The sequence below is a fragment of the Gymnoscopelus braueri genome (genome assembly GCF_963280865.1).
Source record: "Gymnoscopelus braueri genome assembly, chromosome: 13".
Classification (NCBI taxonomy): Eukaryota; Metazoa; Chordata; class Actinopteri; order Myctophiformes; family Myctophidae; genus Gymnoscopelus; species Gymnoscopelus braueri.
This window is the reverse complement of record NC_137615.1, coordinates 17385959-17406418: the sequence shown is the minus strand read 5'-3', so window position 1 is coordinate 17406418 and position 20460 is coordinate 17385959. Positions and strand designations below refer to the sequence as shown.

Sequence of the window (20460 nt, the reverse complement as noted above, 5' to 3'; positions counted from 1 at the left end):
AACTAAACCACATATCAGCCACATATCTTGCTGATCAGGTTCTGTTAAAATCATATCATACAAGAAACACAGACGCAGCCTGGATAAAGATTAGGATATGTATGATCATGTTTCCCCTCCTGAGATGAGAGATGGTAACAAGAGACCTACATGTTTCCACAGGGAGACAATGATACGGAAGATGGAGAATTTTTCAAAGGTCACTCCTCTTGGGTGAAACACGTGATTTCACAAACAGAGATCAAACAGTGCCACGTTTGACCTCAAATGTTTCCACAGCAAAGTTACCTGGGTTTACCGATTTATTCTTAGTTGCGTGCCAGTGTCGCACACCGAAAATAGCAGATCTACAAGCTCGGGATGCGCTTAAAAGTATAACTCAGACTTAAGGACTAGAAATAATAATAGTTAATACACAAAAGACCAACCATTAAAGAGCTGCTCTGTGTCAGTGTGAGTTCACAAGTGGGTCGGGTCTGGGTTTTGGCTCAGATGGCTGTGTGCTTTATGTGGACCTTTGTCTTCCCACTCAGTCTCAGGACCTGGGAGTGTTTAGGGGATGTGGGCGGACGGGAATGGGAATGTTTGGCGTCATCTGGCTGCCGAGGAACTTGTTCCACAGCTTATTATTGCCCACCCCCGTCCCTGCTCGTGTCCTCTCCTCGGGTTAACATGGCAGGGACATTGCGTCTGTATGAGGAACACGGAGGCCCTGGGGACGATCTGCACACAGTAAAATCCACAGTAATAATTTAACTCTTATTTGGTAATTTTTTACATTATCAGTTAAATGAATACTGAGGACTTTAGTACTGTGCAGCATATGGTTCAGACTTCAGACATACTATTTCCGAACACTGGTTCGGAAATACCCTAGCATTCTCTCATTCCATATTCTGAGTTTGAAAACAATAACAAGAAAAATATGATCGTTCATATGGATCTATTTTACTAGTACAAAAACGTACCACTAATAAAAGTCAATGCAGTCACTCAGTCGCACACAGAGAAACACACCCACGCAAAGGCCCTTAAAAGATAAACACACCACTGCATGAATCTGTGTGACTAATCACATTCTTGATGAGTCACTTTCTGAGAAGAGGAAAAGCAGTTTGCGCCACACCACATGATTTCTGCTACAGCCTCCCAGAGGCACTCAGACCAGAGGACTGACGGGCAAACCAACACGTGGAATAACAGCAGTGGAAAATAATTCACACCGGTCTAGCACTTTGCTTATTGTGAACTCAGTCCATCTTCAATAAGCTAAAAATGTATGTTGAAAAGGATGTACAAATAAATTAACAGTCATGCACACACACACCAGGGTCCTACGCAGAGTAGCATGGTATGATGCTAGGTGACTTCTAGGTGTTAGGGTTACCTTGATTTGCCCATTGATTGCCTTTCTCATACTCATTTGTTTTGGAGTGGTTTTACTCAGCTTTAAGATCTTGAAAAAAAGAAAAAAAAATGCTGCCGGTGAAAGTCAACACCAATCCATTTTAGACCATTCATATTATCACAAGAATCAATCATTACATATGTCTATTGTTACAGGCAGGGCTTACACAATAAATCCACTGATCTAATAAGTACAGTATATGTAACAAGAAGACGCTGAGACTAATCTAAGTCACTGGCTCATGTTTGCACTGTATACAATGACAGCCTGCCCTAAACTGTCTGAGATGGTCAATGAGATTGGGCTGAAGACCTGAGGCACAAAATGTTGACAAATAGAGATGCTTACTTAATGACATGGTTTAAAACCATTGATGTCAAAACTTTAGGGCCAGAGGCAAAAACATGAGCAGTGGGACAAGATGATCATGTTGGATACTAGCCTAATTATCTGGGAATGTTATGAGCAAAAATGCTGTCTATAATTTAATCAAAATGTTAAAAAGTTTATTGATTATAAATGTATATAAAATATGTTTTGTATGTATAATTCACACCCTTTGGAACAATGTTTAACAGCGCAGCTTTAGCCTGCTATTCTAAAAATCAGTTATACTACAGATTTTGGTGTACAAGTCAGCAATTTCATTGCTTCTTTACTTTCTTGTATTGACCAACTGAGGTTGCACAATTAAAAAAACATGTAAAATAAAATAATTGAAATATATTTAAATATTGATAATAGTAACTGTCACATTAAAGAGGCTGCAGGAGACATGTTTGACATATGCATATTACAACCTAACAACAGCCAACGTTTCTTCAGTTCAGCTGGGTCTAGAGTCAGACTACAATATGAAGTCATTCAGAGGTTTCGGGTGGACGGGATCAGAACCTCTGTCGGGTGTTCGGTGCCTCCGAGATGTTGCAACTACCCAAACTAGTTTGATAACTGTGATTGGTCAGACGTTGGTCAGAGACGTTCCGCATGATTTCCGCATTCATTCAGCCCAGCTTCAAGTTCATTCTGTCACCAGTGAAGCCAGTGAAAAAATAAATATATATCTAGTACCTATCACTAGAAAGGGCAAAACCGCCATACCTCCGTCAGAAATGTCCCACAACGCCGATTTAACCATCTGTTGCAGCAGTGCTGCTGGCTGTTGTGTACGCCAGTGGTTCTCAAAGTGGGGTCCGAGGATCCCCAGGGGTCCTTGATTCCCAAGCCCGACGGACCTTTGCTGCGTGTCTCTCCCCAACTCTTCCACCGTTTTTCGTGTCATTACTTCGCTCCACTGTACTATCAATAAAGGCAGAAAAGACCCCCAAAATATCTTTAAAAGTTATTTAGTTTTGTCCCAAGTAGCCTCATCATCATGGTCAAATGTGAAGAACACTTACCAATGGCAAGCTCATACTTAACGCAACAAACTGGGCATGTCAATAATCCCAATAAAGATCTGAAGGATGCTGGCCCTTGGTGCAGCTTTGTCTGTTTGTCAAATCAAACCATATTTACCAAAAGGTCAATACATAGGAAAAAGGCAGCTGTTACTCAACGGCACCTACTGGAAACAGAGAAAGGTATCGTGCAGATGGTTGAGACCAGACACCAAAACCCTCCACAAGGAACAATCAGAGGCTGTTAACAACAATAAGAGCCTGGTCCACAGCTGTCCTACAGCGATCCGTAGAGCAGATCTCACCATACGTAAACAAATACACACAAAGCTACCAGATGGTCCACAACAGCTCATGAAAGGCTTGATATACTCATTTGCGCGTTGTGCCGCACATTGAAAATAGCAGATCTACACGCTCGCAACGCGTTGCACTGTGACATGGCAGTCATTGATACTAAAGCAATGGGTCCAATGGGAAGGTGTAAATGAGAGGAGGGTCTACTGAGTACTCTGTTCAAACAACCAGACGATCTTGATGGGCCACAGAGTCGAGGAAAAACAACCATTCACTGTCACAACAAAGACAATCACTCAGGCCTGAAGCTTTGAATGTGAAAACCAACAAATCACATATTGGAGAGAGGTGTAGCACAAATTAACATGAATGGCCCTGTCTACATATCAATGGTGTGTGACTGTGAACCTGTTAAGTACTGTACTACGCTAGTATACGACCGGCAACTACTTTTGGATTTTCTCCCCTGATGGAGATTGCATTTACAATTATTTAAATTACAACCACGGTACTGTAGGTGAGCCACCTATAGCAGTCTGTCTTCATAATGTGCTGTATAGTACAATTCCATCTCAGCGTTGCACCACTTTCACTGACACTGGAGTAGGCTATTATTTTCTTTGAACACAAACACAACCTATCAAGGCTGGAATGATTAGCTCACTTGGCCAAGAATCTGACCTCATGATGAATCACCTCATCAAGTTTATGATAACGATGATGACACGATCAGTCTGGGCCTATTCTCACTGTCACACACACACAACCTAACAGATTTAAACAGTCTGTACTAAACTTGACCAGGGTCGGCTCTGTACTCGGTCCGCTCTTTTTTTACCCTCTACACAAAATCTCTCTGCCGAAAATAGCCGATCTACAAGCTCACAACAAACACGTTGCACTCAATGCACTGTGAGCTTGTAGATCTACTCCAGAATATGTGCCCCCCCCAGAATAGGAATGCTAGGGTTCAAGACTTAAGGCAACTCCGCACCAAACAGACTCGTCCAGACTATTGCAGACTACTCCAGACTGCAACAGACTGGTATTCGGTTGGCAAAAGTTACCATTTAAGTCTGTCAGCCGACTGGCCATTCATGTGCTAATTTGACTTTTAGCGTGCCAGCGTTGCCAGGTCTGCTTATTATAAGCGACTTTGGGCTTGTTTCCCTGCAAAGCCACTTAGGGATGTTCCCAACGTTTTTTCTTCACTGACGTGCAGTGGTGTAAGTAACTAGTACATTTACTCAAGTACTGTACTTAAGTACAATTTTGAGGTACTTTTACTTTACTGGAGTATTTCCAATTGTCTATACTTGTACTCCACAACAATTATTTGAAATGTTTAGTTACTAGTTACTTTGCAGATATAAATCATTATGAAACATACATTAACCACTTTAGCCCTATTTTATACCTATAAGCTATTTGAAAATAGCAGATCTACAAGCTCACAACGTGTTGCGATGCACGCGTTCTGAGCTTGTAGATCTGCTATTTTCAAACATTTTTGTACTTTTACTTTTGGTATTTAAGTACATTTTTATACCAATACTTTAGTACTTTTACTCAAGTAAATGTTGAATTCTGGACTTTTACTTGTAACAGACTCAGAGTACATCTATTGCATTCAAGCCTGGAATTTCGTCATTTTAGGGGCAAGGCCACTTGGCCTTTGGTGTTGTAATTTTTTGGAGGGCACAAAGGCCCTGCCCGGTCTTCCTGCCAGGGCAGGAAGGCCATCCAAAAAAATAATAATGATTTTTAAGTCCAAAAATGATTTTTAAGTCCACGGAAATAATGCATTTAACTTGAAGGTTAAGGATCATTGTATTTTAATATATTATAAGAATAGTATAACTATCTGTGAAATATAACCCATTTATTTCACAAAATAATGTGTTGGCAAATGACCAATATTTAGTTATATAGGTCTCAATATGTCACATTCAGCCCTGGACTTCACTGACTGAAGTAGGGGTCACATTAATCACATTAGATTCACAGAATGTATTTTACCCACAAGTTATTTTCATTCAAATGAAATGTGAATGAACTTACACTAATAATGACTTTAGTTGATTTTTCACTCTTTAAAATATAGTATTTCTTAATTATTAATAATTACAGCTTGTAGATTGGCTATTTTCACGATTTTAAATTGTTTTTAAATAATAATAAAAAAGGAACATACAAGATTTCCACCCGACAGCCATAATATAATAGCCAATATATGGTTCTGTATCAGTATATGAGTCTGTTTTTGCGGATTTCATTCTAATTGGCTACTATGCCTGCATATGAATTTCATGAGCCTGGGTAGGTCACCCTGGCTTGGAGATATGCCCTGTAGCGCACACTCCGCCAGTGGTGTAAAGTAACTAAGTACATTTACTCAAGTACTGTACTTAAGTACACTTTTGAGGATTTTTTACTTTACTGGAGTATTTCTAATTTTCAGTACTTTTACTTCTACTCCATACATCTCTGAGGAAAATATTCTACTTTTACTCCACTACAATTATTTGAAAACTTTAGTTATTAGTTACTTTGCAGATATAAATTATTACATTATAAAACATACAGTAACCACTTTAGCTCTATTATACCTAGGCTATTTGAAAATAGCCGATCTACAAGCTCACAACGCGTCGCGAAGTACTTCAAAGTACTTCTACATTGCAGTATTGATACTTTTACTTAAGTAAAACATTTGAGTACTTTTTCCACCACTGCGCTCCACACAGCAGCAGCAGGTGAAAGCAATTCACTTAAACGAGGGTTGTGTTGCGCACCAAAACTGCGCAAAACTAGGTCAAATCAATCAATCTCTCTCTCTCTCTCTCTCTGGGAGCAACAACGAGAAACAGTGAATGTAGGTTTTCATAGACATGGTCGCTTGTTTCTCTCACATAATCTGGCAACACCGACAGCCCTTTGTTGTCACTGCCACTGCTCTGCCAGTCGGCTAAAAAGCTGAACATGTTCGGTCGGCTCTGGGTCGGCCGAAAAGGTCCCGACGGACCCCTAACCGACTGGCCGACGGACCCCTAACCGACTGGCCGACGCTTCCCGAAGCCAAATCGGCCCAAAGTCGGGCCGATTTGGATTGGTCTGGAGCCAGCTTAAGTCAATCACTTTTGGTCTGTCTTGACAAATACCAGTTGTTACTGATATAGTCTGGAGAACAGTGGACATGTCAAAAGGGCAGTTTTGGCTTGGAATAGAATGCTCTGTATCTATCCAGAGTCTTTGTTTTAACTTAGGCTGACTCTTGATGACATCATAGTCAGTGACAAATGCAATCAGGTGTCAAATATGACAAATCAATCCATATAATAGCCTAAGATTATTATGAACTGCCGTGACCATGTCAGAGCAATGTCAACACATGCCTAGACAGCAGCAGCAACTTAGAACAGCGGTAAATCTAAAGGCTGCACTATAAAAAGTATTAATTTGTCCATTTGTAACTCTGAAGGTCCTGACACACTGAAAGCATCAGTTGCTTGCATCATCAAACGCACACATTGTTTGCGTCAACTGGGCGATAACAGTTGACCCGTCTTTCAGGGCATGGTTCTATTTTGGTTCTTTTTTGGACACGCAGCACAGACCACCAAAACACAATGTGTATATTGCATCAAGGCATTGACAAGTTCAAAGTTGTATTGCCGTATGTAAAGTTTGACTGTTCTAAATTCGCTTGAGAAACAAAAGTCAGTCTTTAACGAAATAGACGACGGTCTGCACAGATCCTGATCCTGGCTGTAAAACTACAGTAGTCCCGTCTTCTTTACACATATTTAGCTGATGATGGCAGTGCTTTAAACAGCAAATATGGATGAGGAGAACATCATACAAAAGTAGCCTACTCTGTTAAGTTCAAGAACGCTTTGTCGGTTGGAGTGCAAGGGGAAAGGAGAGAGAGAGAAAGACTGAATGAAACGACGGGAGGATAGAACATACAACAGTCCCAGTGCGCTTGCATGTGTGTTTTGGTACATCTCTCTTTTCATTCGGGTTGGTGCGGTATAAATTATGAATTTCGGTGCAGCTGAATATATGGAGACAATTTGATGCTTCAAATACCAAACAAGTAAGTAACCTAACTTCACTCGTGTGTGTCAGTGATGATTTCAGTGTGTCATATAGCCTTGAGAGTGTCTCAGAGTCAACAGTTTAGCTTCTCCCTGTCTCCATGTGCTCTATCCTTCTCTGGAATAACAGTTGACCTCTGACCTGGACATAGATCACCCCAGACTGCTGTGGAATGTTTGGAGAAGAGGAAGTAGCTCTTGTTACTGGGAGGGGGTGGACAGCTCACACCAGGATATGTGTTTCTATGTTAAAGCCACTCAATGACTGCCCTACATTAAAGGAGAGGGGGGGGGGGGGGGCGGCAAAACATCTGTATCCCGCGTGAAAGTAAACTATAAATCATTCATGTACAAAGAGAGCGAAGATGGTCACAGGCACACAAAAAAGCAGGCCCACAGATTCCACTTGAAGCTCCCAGAGTGAGGGTGTGTTTTTTTTTGCCTGAAAGCAAATAAATAAATAATTAATGCCACTACAGCAACATGGCAAAGAACAACACTCCTCTCCTCTTTCATGCTATCCCCTTCAGCACCACCTCCAGGGAGCAGCATCTCCAAAAAATGCTGCATTGCCTGCTAATACACAACAGTGACATATTGATTTGCTCCGACACAGCGATAATTTTGTTCATCCGCCTGTGTGAGTGTGTGCGCGCACAGATGCCTTTGAACAGGGGGGGCTATTTAGCCAATCAATTTCATCCATTAGCCTAGGAGGCATTATGCCATGATCTTACAGAAGCACCGGTATACATGTCAGTAGGCCGGGGATAACATAACCCATTCAATTGACAGAGATTATATGGCCCACTCACGATGACCAGGCCAGGTCACAACTCATGAACACTCTTACTTCAAATACTTTTGACTTAAACTCACGAGTGCAACGTAAGCGGCATAGACGACTACTTGACAGGCTGACATAAGTTGAACAGCGTGAACAAGGCTGTTTTCCATTGCATAAGAAAACCAATGACAACCGGATGAACACATGACCATGATAATCAATCATTGCCTAAAACATGTATTGGTGTTCTTTGGGATTTAATGCTGATATTGCAGGCAAATAGTCAAATAACCCTTGAACTGCTTGCATGCACCATATGATTCTTCCATACCATGAGGTTCCTCCAAAATCAGAGCCAAAAATACAGTGTAGAGATTGGTAGCCACAGTTTCTATGACAACACCCCTACACGTTCTGGTAGTACACTGAATTTAGCTGTGTTAATGGTCTTCAAGCCTGGCTTCAGCCTGCCCTTAACACCCATGAGCTGAACTTTTATGACATGACAAATGGCAAAGATACACAAAGCTGTGTGTGTGTGACCTAGACTAAGAAATGAAGCCGACTTCTAGGGCTTTAAGAATTACACACATCTGATTCTTTGGAATCATAAATTCTTTGGAACTGGACGTGTGTGTGGGTGGTTGGGAGAGTGAAATGGAAGATCGTTTTAGTTATGCCAACATCAACTGTGAGTCAGTGGATGACAACATGCCCTGACACAGAGACTAGGCATGACTCAGTCACATTGTAACAGGAAACAGCCATAGTGAACCCGCTTTTTTTATATTTTCCTTCCAGCTTCTTAGTAAGCAAGCCAAGCCCTGCCAGGAATCAGGAGATGTTTCAAACCCTAGAGGCTACTGCCACAATACATCTCTCTCTCTCTCATACACACACACAACCCCCTTCTTCCTCCGAGAACCCCCCCTTCCCCCTTCCCACACACCCTCCTCTCTCACCGGGAGGTTGCTTGTTCGTGGCTTCTGGTAGTATCCTGACTAACAATGCAGTCCTAACACTGAACACTTGCTTCCAAGTTAAATCATTATGCTACTGGGGTATTTAAAACTAACAATACCAGTAACGTGTTGGTCCCAAAGAACGACTAAAGTCTGTCTTGAATTTAGCCTTCACCATATGCCTCACTGTATTACTTTTACACTGTCAATGTTCTCAGCCTCTATATTTCAGTTGTGAGGACATTCTACTGAAAAACACAAAACAAGAATTACCTTTTCACAGAGACCGAGTGTGCAATTTTTTCCAGGAGCGCATCCAGTTTCTGAAAATCCAGCAAATCATTTGACTTGGCATGCATCTTGTAATCCATTTATGAACTTCACTGAACAGAAACCGAAACTAAAAAGGATCAAATGAATAAAAGAGAAGTTTGGTATTCCTTCTATCTTGCTACTCCCAGGACTGAGGACTCCAGTGTGTATCTTCAAAAAAGAAAAGAAAGAAAATCCAGTGGGACACGTTTTGTAATCCTTAGCCCAGTCTGAACCTAGTTTCAAGGTGGTTTGTTACAAGGAAAGGCCCCAGAAAGGAGCCTGGGAACAGAGTGGATCCAGGCGGAACGAGGGGAGGCTGTGGAGGCCGGTAGCCGGCAGGCTGTTAGCTGTGAGCACCGCTCTCCTCTCTACCCCCTCCCCCTCTCGGCAGTACAACAGCCCAGTTGCCACAGGCTCTTCGCTCCATTGTGTGTCTGTCTCCTCCCTGGGCCTCCCCCACTCAAACGGACACCGGCTCCATTAAGAGAGCGGGGGGAGGGATAGGGCAGAGGGCTCCGGTGAGATCCAGGTGGATCACTTTCTTACTCCAGTTCTCTCTCTCTCTCTCTCTCTTGAGCTCAGACAGAGAGAGAGCAGCATGCAGTTGCTCAACAGTAAAAATGGCTCTGCTGCTTCCTTCCTTATTCACCGGAGCCTCAGCCCACACTCACACACCCCTCCCTCTTGCTCTGTTACGCTCGCTCTCTCTCTCTCCCTCTCTCCACCCCTCCCGTCTTTCCCCATCAATAGCCTGGAGGTCCCTTGCGCACTCCCTCTCTCGCTCTCTCACTCCTACACCTTCCCTCCATTTCACCCTGCCCCACCCCCCATTCACTCACCCATCTCTCAGACTGATCTGGCCTCCACCAAGTGTTCCCTTATCTGCACTCCTCCTCACTCCCACACATTACATGTTGTGGCTGGACACCTAATATACACAATACTTCTGTACTCTATGATACACACACACTGTCATATGCGCTAGACACCAGAAGGCCGATGAAACTGCCAATTGCAGGACAGATGACAGCCAAGGTTTCGGGTCAAAAGGTTGTGTTTATAACCATGTGACCATACACTGCTAGCCATGCCTTTGGTGAAATATAGTAATAGATAGCCACAAGGAAAACTAAATAAAATAAAATAGATAAAAGGCAGGTACCCAATCTGGCGTGAAAATGGCTGTCCCTCTCTTAACGTTTGTGGGGATGACGGATTTATCCTGTGTGCATCGATTTGATAACTCAATGGACAACAGAATAAACAGATGTGTAGTCACACCTAGCTCTGAGTCCAATTAGTATTACTCAGGCAAGGTGTGAGTGCTTAGTGCTTACATCAACCACCCCAATGGAAACAAGCCATAGCACTTTCTTGGGTATAATCCTCTTAGAAGACCTTGTATTGAACCCTTTTTTTGGTTGCAAACTGCTAATATAGTATTCAATCAATCAATCACCCCCATCCCACAGTATAAAAAATAATCGATCAAAATTAAAAACATTTGGTCCGTGGTACAAAACAACACTGGACCATAGTCATGATATCATTACCGTGTCCATTTTAGGTGGACATCATCGCTCACATCTTTCAGGAAAGCTGTAACTATCCCATTTACTGTTGTAAAACACTTGTGACCACTATTAATATCATGCAAGATTGTTGCATGTACAGTATTTTGAGTACATCATTCCCCATAACCACTTAAAACCATTTACTTTGTTGACTGGAGCCCCCAGTGGTCTATACCAGGGCGAAAATTGTGGTTCTGCTATTTTCACTGAATGTTCGCCTACTAGCGATGCTAGGGGTCATGTGGTTAAGAAAGTAATTTACCTTCCCCGTTTACCATAAATAATCCCACCATCTGTCTACATAAACAACACTAATTCATGTCATAATTACTCATTACACTAATTAGCGTGCGTATCCGTACATAAACCTGAAACGCTGGCCATGTAAAGTCTCAGAAAGAAAGTCCCATCTCTGAAGTGTTGGAGAACAGAGAGCAGGACATTGTGAAGGTTGACAGCAGGGACAAGAATGCAGACATAAAGGGGACAAGAGTGGCGAGTGAGAAATGAGAGAAAAAGAGGGTGAAAAAAAGACTGCGAGACCACCCATTGTGCCTATGTCAGGCAGAGTAGCCTGCAATAAACATGATGATACGTGCCAACACTTCACAGGGTGCAGGAGACTCCAAAGCAAAGCAAATGTCTTAACCACTTTCAACTTGGTGTCCCTATTTTGGGCGTGTCATTTTTAATGGCAAAGCTGTAAGAAATTGCAAATACAGAAGATCTACAAAACATCACAACGCAGAACTTGTGGATCGGTTATTTTCGCTACTCATCATACAATGCAATACAGTAGGCTATACAGGGCTAAGGAAAATCACACATTTTCTAGTTTTTTTTTTCAACATACAATTGATCACGACAGTCAATATAAGGACTAAGGAGTTTAATTTATTTTCTTGATTTTTCCCCCTAAATGTTTTTCTTTCTTTTTTTAACACTATGACATGCCCAAAATACAGATGCCAGGTTGAAAGTGGTTGGATTCGAAAACGACACAAAAGCATTGAGGGAACAGACAAATACCTAGTAATACATGACTTCAAAAGGGTAACTCCAGCTTCTACCTAGCTCTAGAGGTGAAGTCTGTGAGTAATCTGAGTATAAGGGCATTTACCAGGCAGAGTCACACTTCTTGCAATCTCAAAGAACAGATGTGTTGAAAATGTACTCCACATGCTTTCTCCCAGCTTGTCCTGTAATGCTCTCTTAAGCCCGCTGCACTAGAAAAAAATAGATCTAACCTAACTGGTTCAGCTACTCACAATCAAACCTCCTGTTCACCTACTCCCTATCAAATCTAGGGCTGCAACTATTGATTATATACTTAGCAATGATTCAATTGATTACTTTTTTTATTGAATAATCAAGGAGGACTTTTTGGGATAATCTTGTTTTTCAATTTTATATATCAACAAATCAATGCAAATAAATAATAATTCTAATCAATTAGTCTGATTAACCACTTCAGCCATATTTTATACATTGTCATAAAATAGTGTTGATCTACAAGCTCACAACGTGTTAATGTGAGTTAGTAGATGCATGCATAGAGGCTGTACTGTAACATCTGTGTTTTTTTTCTATTCCTCAGTGACATTGTAGGGTACGATAATTGTACCAATAACACCGTTGGCACTGTAACGATTAGTTATGGGACAAATTATTGTTCTTTTCAGTGTGCCAAATCATTCAGTACAGTTCACTAAAAAGTTTCCTTCTATTGATTTGTTCACCAGTTCGTTCAGTACTATTTACGCCTGCGTTGCGATGTCACTCACTGAACTGGCAGTTCATGTCCTGATTGAATCAGTCAGCACAACATGTTCACCCGAATGTCCTGTCAGGCTATGGGATCTAAACAACTACAGGCACTTGCACCATAGAGGAAAATGTGTGTTGCAGTTCAATAATGTAAACATGTTTATCTTCGATTGATGAATGGCCCAAACGACACAGTTTACAGAGAGGACTTCCCTCCTCCATCTGACGACATTGTCAGTGATCTGATCAAATTATTTGATTATTAGATAAATCATAAGAATGAAATTCGCTACATCTCTGAAAAACAGTGTTCAAAGGAAGTTGAATACGTTAATTCAGCCGTTTTTATGAGAAGCCTATGGTGGTTTTAAGTTTCAGTTATTACACAAATGTGTTGTTTTGTGTGTGTTCCTGCATGCAGTTGAATAGCAGACTGGGATCAGACTACATTCACAGTCGTGGTCGCTCACTTGCTTGCACACGGGAACAGTACTGACTGGCAAGACCACCTCAAATTGTTTAGTCATGATCCTGTATTCCTGTTCAGTAATGATAGGTAAGTTCGTTTCGGTGAACATTAAAGAACCCAGTCCTTTCGTTTGCTGACTGCATTCAGAGATGCAGTGTAGGTTCGTTCAGCCCTCCCTTCCCGTTCTGAACAGACATGTGAACGAAATTCCGGTCCTTTCATCCACTGCACTGACTGCAGTGCATACAAAGATACAGTACATATCAGTCACTCCTTGTGGAGTCAGTCCTATGGGGAAAGCTGCCTGTCGGTCTGACGGGGAAGAGCCCACCCCCCTCGCAGTATTTAGTCCAGTGGAGAAAGAGGAATGGTCGACAGACAGTTCAGCCAATCAAAAATATTGCCCCTGTGGGATCAATAAAGGTCTATCCATCTATCTAGAGCTGCTATTTGGGGTATTTTTGAAAATTGATTTCATTACAATTGATCAATTTTAAAATCAATAGCATTTATTATTTTTTCTAATCAATATAATCGATTAATTTGATTAACTGTGGCACCTGAATCAAACCACATAAGGGGGTGGAGTAGTCATGACCAGAATATCTGATTAAAATAACTGATTCAAAATTAATATATTTGTAACCCACAATATAGACTTGCATAATGGGGATATTTAATGTTGTCATACTGCCCAATTGCTTTGTAATGTTTTTGAATGGTTCAGCCATTGATGAACCAATATGATAAATGACAATGTTGTCAGTTTCAGGATGCTAAACTTGACCACACCTGAAACATACTGTTTTTGAATTGCTCTGCCACTTCAAGGTCACATGTGAGACGGCACGTGACAAAAAAAACAACAATTCTATCCGCGTGGACCCGCATCGCAGACCAGTGGCAAATGGGCTGCAGAATGGGTAGCGGAATTTTAACAGCCCGTGGCCTGGTGATTGGGGACAACTGCCATACAGGACACCAGCTACTCGACATCACAGCTCTCTGATAAAATTTCACTTGCTGCCGGTCTCCTGCCCGCTTAATTAAATAGTTATGTGGCAAGATTTACATGGAATAAGCCAAAATAAATAAGAATGCATGTGACACAAAAAGACAATTTATTATGTTGACTCACTGGTAAAGAGAATATGCTTTTCCCATTGGCAGGTGAGCCAAAAAAGTCAATTTCAGACACTGGCTTATAATATCAGAGAACATCTCTCATGAAATACCTTTCAGTCATTGCCTCTTTTAGTCTCAACTCAACCACAGCTCATCAAAGCTAGCACACATGGTTACTTACTGTAGGTAGTCAACATAAACTGCCAAAGGCAAGCTGAAAACTGACCTTGTGCCAAGACTCTCAATCAATTCAAAATACACACATACACAAAGCTGAGAATGCACACAAGGCCTACTTAATTTCCACATTATGCATATTCCCCAAGAGATCAGGAGAGTAAAGAGGCCTTCTCTTTAGTTTATACTCTTGTATGTGGTGACCAGTGAGAGCTCTGTGCCATATCTGATTTCCCTGATGAAACCAATAAGAGCTCCAGTGTACTGTAGCCAGACACAAGACACTGTCATCCAGGACAGTGCCATATGCACCCTTCCCAGAGACAATGCCGCAGCTGCCAGAGTGACAAAGCTCCAACCCTCAGCAATTCAGAGGAGGTTCAACCGATGGCCCTGTCACTGGACGGGTGGGAGGGGGCATTTTCAGACAGGGAGTCAGGGATTGGAGGTGGGTGAGGGGTATGCATTAGGCTGGGGGGTTGGGGTCACTGGAAGAGGCAGCAGTGCACACGGTGATGAGACTCAGTGAGGAAGTCTGAAGGCGCTCCCATTAATCATCTGCACACCGGCGCAGCCAAAACCAACAGGGACACTGAGCAGGGGAGAGAGGGGACAGGCAATCTGCCAACTTTGTGCGTGTGTGTGTGTGTGTGTGTGTGTGTGTGTGTGTGTGTGTGTGTGTGTGTGTGTGTGTGTGTGTGTGTGTGTGTGTGTGTGTGTGTGTGTGTGTGTGTGTGTGTGTGTGTGTGTGTGTTTCAGTGCACCCGGGCATGTGGATAAATAGGGGATGGGAAAATAGCAGGGCGGGTGATAAATATGGTAGTCAAAAAAGACAAACCCCCTCTCTGAATTTTGGACCAGTCCTTGCCCTCCAAATTTCTGAAACTAACATCTGACATCTAACTAAATGTTATCCAACAAAAAAAAAGCATTCATACAGAATGTTTGCTTCCAATTCAAACAGCACTACACTAGTACAGCCCTTATATGAGCACTCATCAGACCACATAATCAAATAAACCAGGTCTAACCAAGAGTCCAGTATATCACTGGTGTTATCTAACTATAACCACTACTGTTATTTAAAAAACCTTGAAATTGTATATCAAATTAGGAGATTTTGGTCAGAAGTACACTTGTTACTCTGACTGTCAATAAATAGGCTTTGTGTGTATTACTGTAGTATGCAGTGAAAGTCTACTAAGAACAACCACAGCATGCATAGAGTTTACTTTCCGGTTCATTTTCCCGTAGCTTTCCTTGATTGTTGCAGCAGCAGCTTTAAAACAGGAAACACATACGACACCTTCATATGTATGTGTGGTTTGAATCTGCTGCCGTTTCAAGCAAAGCTATGTGGAACTGAACAGGAACCGTAAACGGGTATGCCCTATGCGGTAGTAAGTGGACTACTGTTACGCACAGTGCATGTAAGGCTATATAATGTATTTCATATGCCTACAGTATGTATTCTATGGTCCCACACTATGGGACTGTATATATACTCTTCATGTTAAACCTTGCTAAAATTTCCTTGTATGCACGCAGAGCTGATGAGAAGCGCATTTGCTTTTAATTGGTTTCCATGTTAATCTGCCGGTAGCTACTTGTTGGCTAGTGTTGTGTGGCTGATTAGGTAGTCACTCAGTCACTACTAGTGTGACTAGTGTCTGGGGGAGTTTGTCCCTCTTGGCTAAATGGACACCTTGCTTCACAAGAACATTGTTGGTATAATTAAGATATTTGCTTAAAAATATAGGTATATTTGTTTACATGCATTGATTATCCAGCCCAAATATTGTTTTACACGCATAGATTACCCAATGCAGCTTTGTGTTTGGACGCTGTGATTGGTCTGTGATTGGTGAAAAGGTATTTAGGACAGCCCTAAATACATTATGGTACGGCTCAAACATGCATCTTTGGTTTCATTAGACCTAATAAAATGTTCTGCTCTTAGTAGCAGCGCTCAACGTGATCATACATATTATCGCACAGTGGCCTTTCAAAAGCGCTAGTGCAGTTGTTGAATATAGGGCTGGTCAATATTGACAAAATCAAAGTGTTTTTTTTTTTACCAAATATTTCGATATGGCGGTTTCACAATATTACAACAACCAAAATGTCAGAAAATATCTAGTCTATCATTATACGAAGATTATATTGCCCATCTCTAGATTCTCTACAATAAAATAGACTTTGTTTGTTCAACTTCATTTCCAATCTAGTAAGTCATCTTCTTTCAGAGGTCATTCACAACTAGGCCAAGGCTGTAGTTACCATGGCAACCAAACCAGAGAGAACAATCAAAGATTTTCAAGGACAAGAAAAATATGTTCTAGCACAGGATGAGTATTTACAACAAAGGACAGACGGGCCAAGAGAGAGAGAGAGAGAACAAATAAATGTACTTATAATAACAAGCATCTACACATTTGTTCAGTTTCTTTTGGGCAATTCGTGGCAGCCTATTACCTAAACAATATACTTTATCACACTACACATCAATAGCCCTAGGTTAATGATATAGTAAAAGCTTAGAAACATGGGCTTGTCTGATCTACTTCCGAATTGGGTGCCCTTTGTACATGTGTCTTTGCTATGTTCATAATTGCCTCTTATGTCTGAAATGCAAACAATGGTTGGCCCTGAACACTGATGAGGTCATAGTGTCCTAGTGGCAGATCACATCCCTTCAATTGCACTTAGTCAGAAGGTAACAGGATAGGTGGGCTTTAAGGAAGAGTGGTCAGAATGGTCAACTTCTGCAGTTCGACTTCAACATTATGAAAAAGATTAAAGGCTAATGTTAAAAGGTAAGCTCAAGCTAGCCAATCCAAGTAGGCATGAAAGTAGACTAAACTTATTTGAAATGTTTTCTTTGCTTCGTTTTGCCTTTTAACTAATTATTCTCTTAGTTAAGGTTTTCTTTTTTGTTGTGTCTTTTAAAGCGACTTTTGGTACCAAGAAAAGCGCTATATAAATTGGATGTATTATTATTATATTATAAACTTAACAAATCTGTTGGACCTGTTTCTCTTACTACCGTGGCTAACGCTAACAACACGAAACGAAAGCAATAACATGGTTCAAAACAATAAGCCACCCAGAATAAATAGACTGAGTGGTGTGAGAGAGAGAGAGAGACGCAACAACAGGGCAAGTGAGGTAACGTTAGATAGTGGGGCCATATACACTAACATTATGCGTAATCTGTTTGAGAATAGCAGTCAGCTCAACTCCATCGCTTTGTGTCTACAACAAGCAGCAGTAGCATTGGTCGCACGTACATCGCCATCGCCACACAACAACAAAGTCACATCATACACCTTTACGACAAAATGTGTCATTACTCGGTGTGAAACTACAAGCAGGCAAAATTGACACTTTGTAGCAAGGAGGCATCGATCAAAAAACAGACAATATGTGACTTGACTTCAGGCCACTGGGGCTCGGGTTATTGCCTGGAATCAGTGTTGCCAGATTCTGTGAGAATAACAAGCAACCAGGTCTATGAAAACAAGCCCAAAAGAAGCAACTAGGCTTGCACGAGCCCTTGCTATTTTCAATAGAAAATTTGTGAAACATCTTAACAACACAAATCTTGAATGGGGGGGGGGGTCCCTGACACAAATACACATTAAGTTGGGGGTCCGTGACATGAAAATGTTGAAGAACCACAGGTGTAAACAACATCAGGAAACAAGCCCAAATAAGCAACTACACTAAAGAAACAAGCCAAAAAAAACGCAACAAGCAATATTTACAAGCGACTTTAGAGATAAACAAGCCCAAAGTCGCTTATAATAAGCGGACACGGCAACACTGCCTGGAATGGATGCTAAAGGGCCGGGGGAGAAGGTTGTCATAATAAAGAACTTCAGAGCAATCGTGTTATAACATGTAATAAAGCACACCAACAAGCACAACGTATTGTTGCGGGTACTCTGGGGTAGTTGGGAAACTATTCTTTCGACAGATGAAACAACCAACCAAGCCGTTGTTGACGTACATCTGGTCTCAGTAAATAGTCTCATCCTGAGTGTGCGCCATCATCATCATCACTGTGACGGTGTGTCGGGCGTCGTAATCGAATAGTTCGTCGCGGTCGCCGCCGCGAGCCTTTCGCTTCGCTCGACAACAAGAATGACGTTATGTTCAACTGAAACACACAAAGTGTCCACACTTTTGTGTTGTGAAAATAACGTTACGCCTTTTTTGTCGTAGTGGAAAAAAAAGACGTGCGAAGAAGTCTAAAAACGAGCCTTCATCATCACCGTCCGTCCTCCACAACACACACACATTACAAGACAGTCGACGAGAAGGAGGCTAGCAGGCAGCACTAAAACACATTTGTGTCTCTCTGTCTGTCTGTTTGACAAGTTGTACGTGTACATACTATTTGCTGATAAAGCTAATGTGTGTTTATATGCACATGCAACGTAGTGTTGTTGTCGTTGTCTCTTCTTGGTAGGAGAGAACAGCCCCAACTAGCATTTAAGCTAGCTAGTTTAGCTAGCATGGAGCAGGCCGCCGTTCATCAAAATGAGGAGTCTCAGTTTGGTGGCGCATACACTGTTTGCGACCTCCTTTAGACCGGGATTATCACCGATAGTCGCACAGGTTCGTTCAAGACAACATGACAGGCAAAATTGAGTTTTTGAAACGACAACGTTTACCTTGGTTTAATATGTTGTCAGGGGGCGCGCGGGATCTTTCTTTCCAAGGATCCTGAACACCTCTCTCGTTGCCAATGACGTCACGCGCAGAGAGAGTAGCGTAGAGCACGTAAAGAGAGCCGTGACTAGACTGGGGATCGATTGGCTGTCCAGGTTGCTGTTCCGGTCCGGGTCTTAGAGCAGAGACGGAAATGGCGCGTGCCGTCTAATGTGTGAGTGCACATTTACCGGATACAGTATTCTGGCTCCCAGGCCGGAGCGGCCTGGTTACTTTGGAACAGAAACAAACCAGGCTTTCCTCAGGTACCGCAGAAAGCCTGGTGGTGACGCGATGTTAGCCGTGACCATGGGCCGTGAAAGGGTTAACAGAGATGATGATGCTCATACATAGCCTGCCCTATGCCCTATGATTACAAAATATTTAAGAAAAAAGTTATCTTAAAGTCACTACGGTTCTGGGGTTTTTAATGAACAACAAATGACTGTAGTACATGAAGCAAATATACATGAGGAAAGTTATTGCCAATGCCCCATTAAAAGGGTGAGAAACAAATGGCTTGTTGCGCCCCCTGGAGGACAGCAAAACCTGGCTGTCACAAATAAATACATGTTAAAGTGATTCTATTTTTGATTTAAAAACAAATTCAGAGCATCTAAATCTTACATAACACAGTAAAGTATGAAAGAAAATATTATAAATAAATGAAACTGATTGTGAAACCAAATTAGTACAAACAAACAAGTGTACATATAATGTGTGTAGTAGGCTATTTGTTTTTTATTGAAACCGATAAATTAAAATTAGTGCTGCAACTGACAAGGAACTCAAAGAATGATATGCATCACTGTTAGTTTTCCATATGCCACCATAGAGGAATCCCTCATCCTTATTAGCTTCTTCGCACTTTTTGTCAGCTTATACATACTATCTCGGGTAACTATTTTAATCACATAATAAAGCACTTCTTCGGCTGGCCCCCATATTAGGCTACTTAGTTTGCAGAACTATTTGTGCCCCTAAGGACATTGTGAGATTGCTCAGGTCTTCTGACCAAGGCCTTCTCATGCTTTCTCATGTCCTCAAAACTAGGTTCCTTATATACTTAAAATAATAATAATAATATTCAAAGTTAGTATTCTTCGCAAGGACTGTATCATTTTTGAAAGGTGCTTTATAAATACACTTTACCTCAACTTTTCTTCTTCTTTTTGCATTTAAAGAGACCTCTACAATCTACACAACAATATTTTCACCAGAAAAGGTGGAGCTTTCACTTTGTTCTATAAAGTTAAGGCATTGAAGATTTTACATTTTTGAATTTTGATGCTATGAACGGAATACAAAAATTCGGCCCAGAAACTCTCAGATTGGAACATTCATATTTTGATCAACAGAGGGA

General features: G+C 41.5%; 1 protein-coding gene across 4 annotated transcripts in view; it reads right to left on the bottom strand.

The window, feature by feature from the left end:
* brd4 (bromodomain containing 4) overlaps positions 1-19125 on the bottom strand; it is a 39608-nt gene extending 20483 nt beyond the window's left edge. For 3 of the 4 annotated variants that reach the window (XM_080447801.1, XM_080447802.1, XM_080447803.1), the window contains exon 1: positions 9228-9899. In XM_080447801.1, coding sequence (XP_080303927.1) covers positions 9228-9325 — 98 coding nt within the window. In that variant the 5' untranslated portion in view covers positions 9326-9899. Of the gene's footprint in view, positions 1-9227; positions 9900-19060 lie in introns of those variants that run through there. The other variant, XM_080447804.1, reaches the window with a different exon arrangement.
* Positions 19126-20460: the final 1335 nt, after the last annotated feature.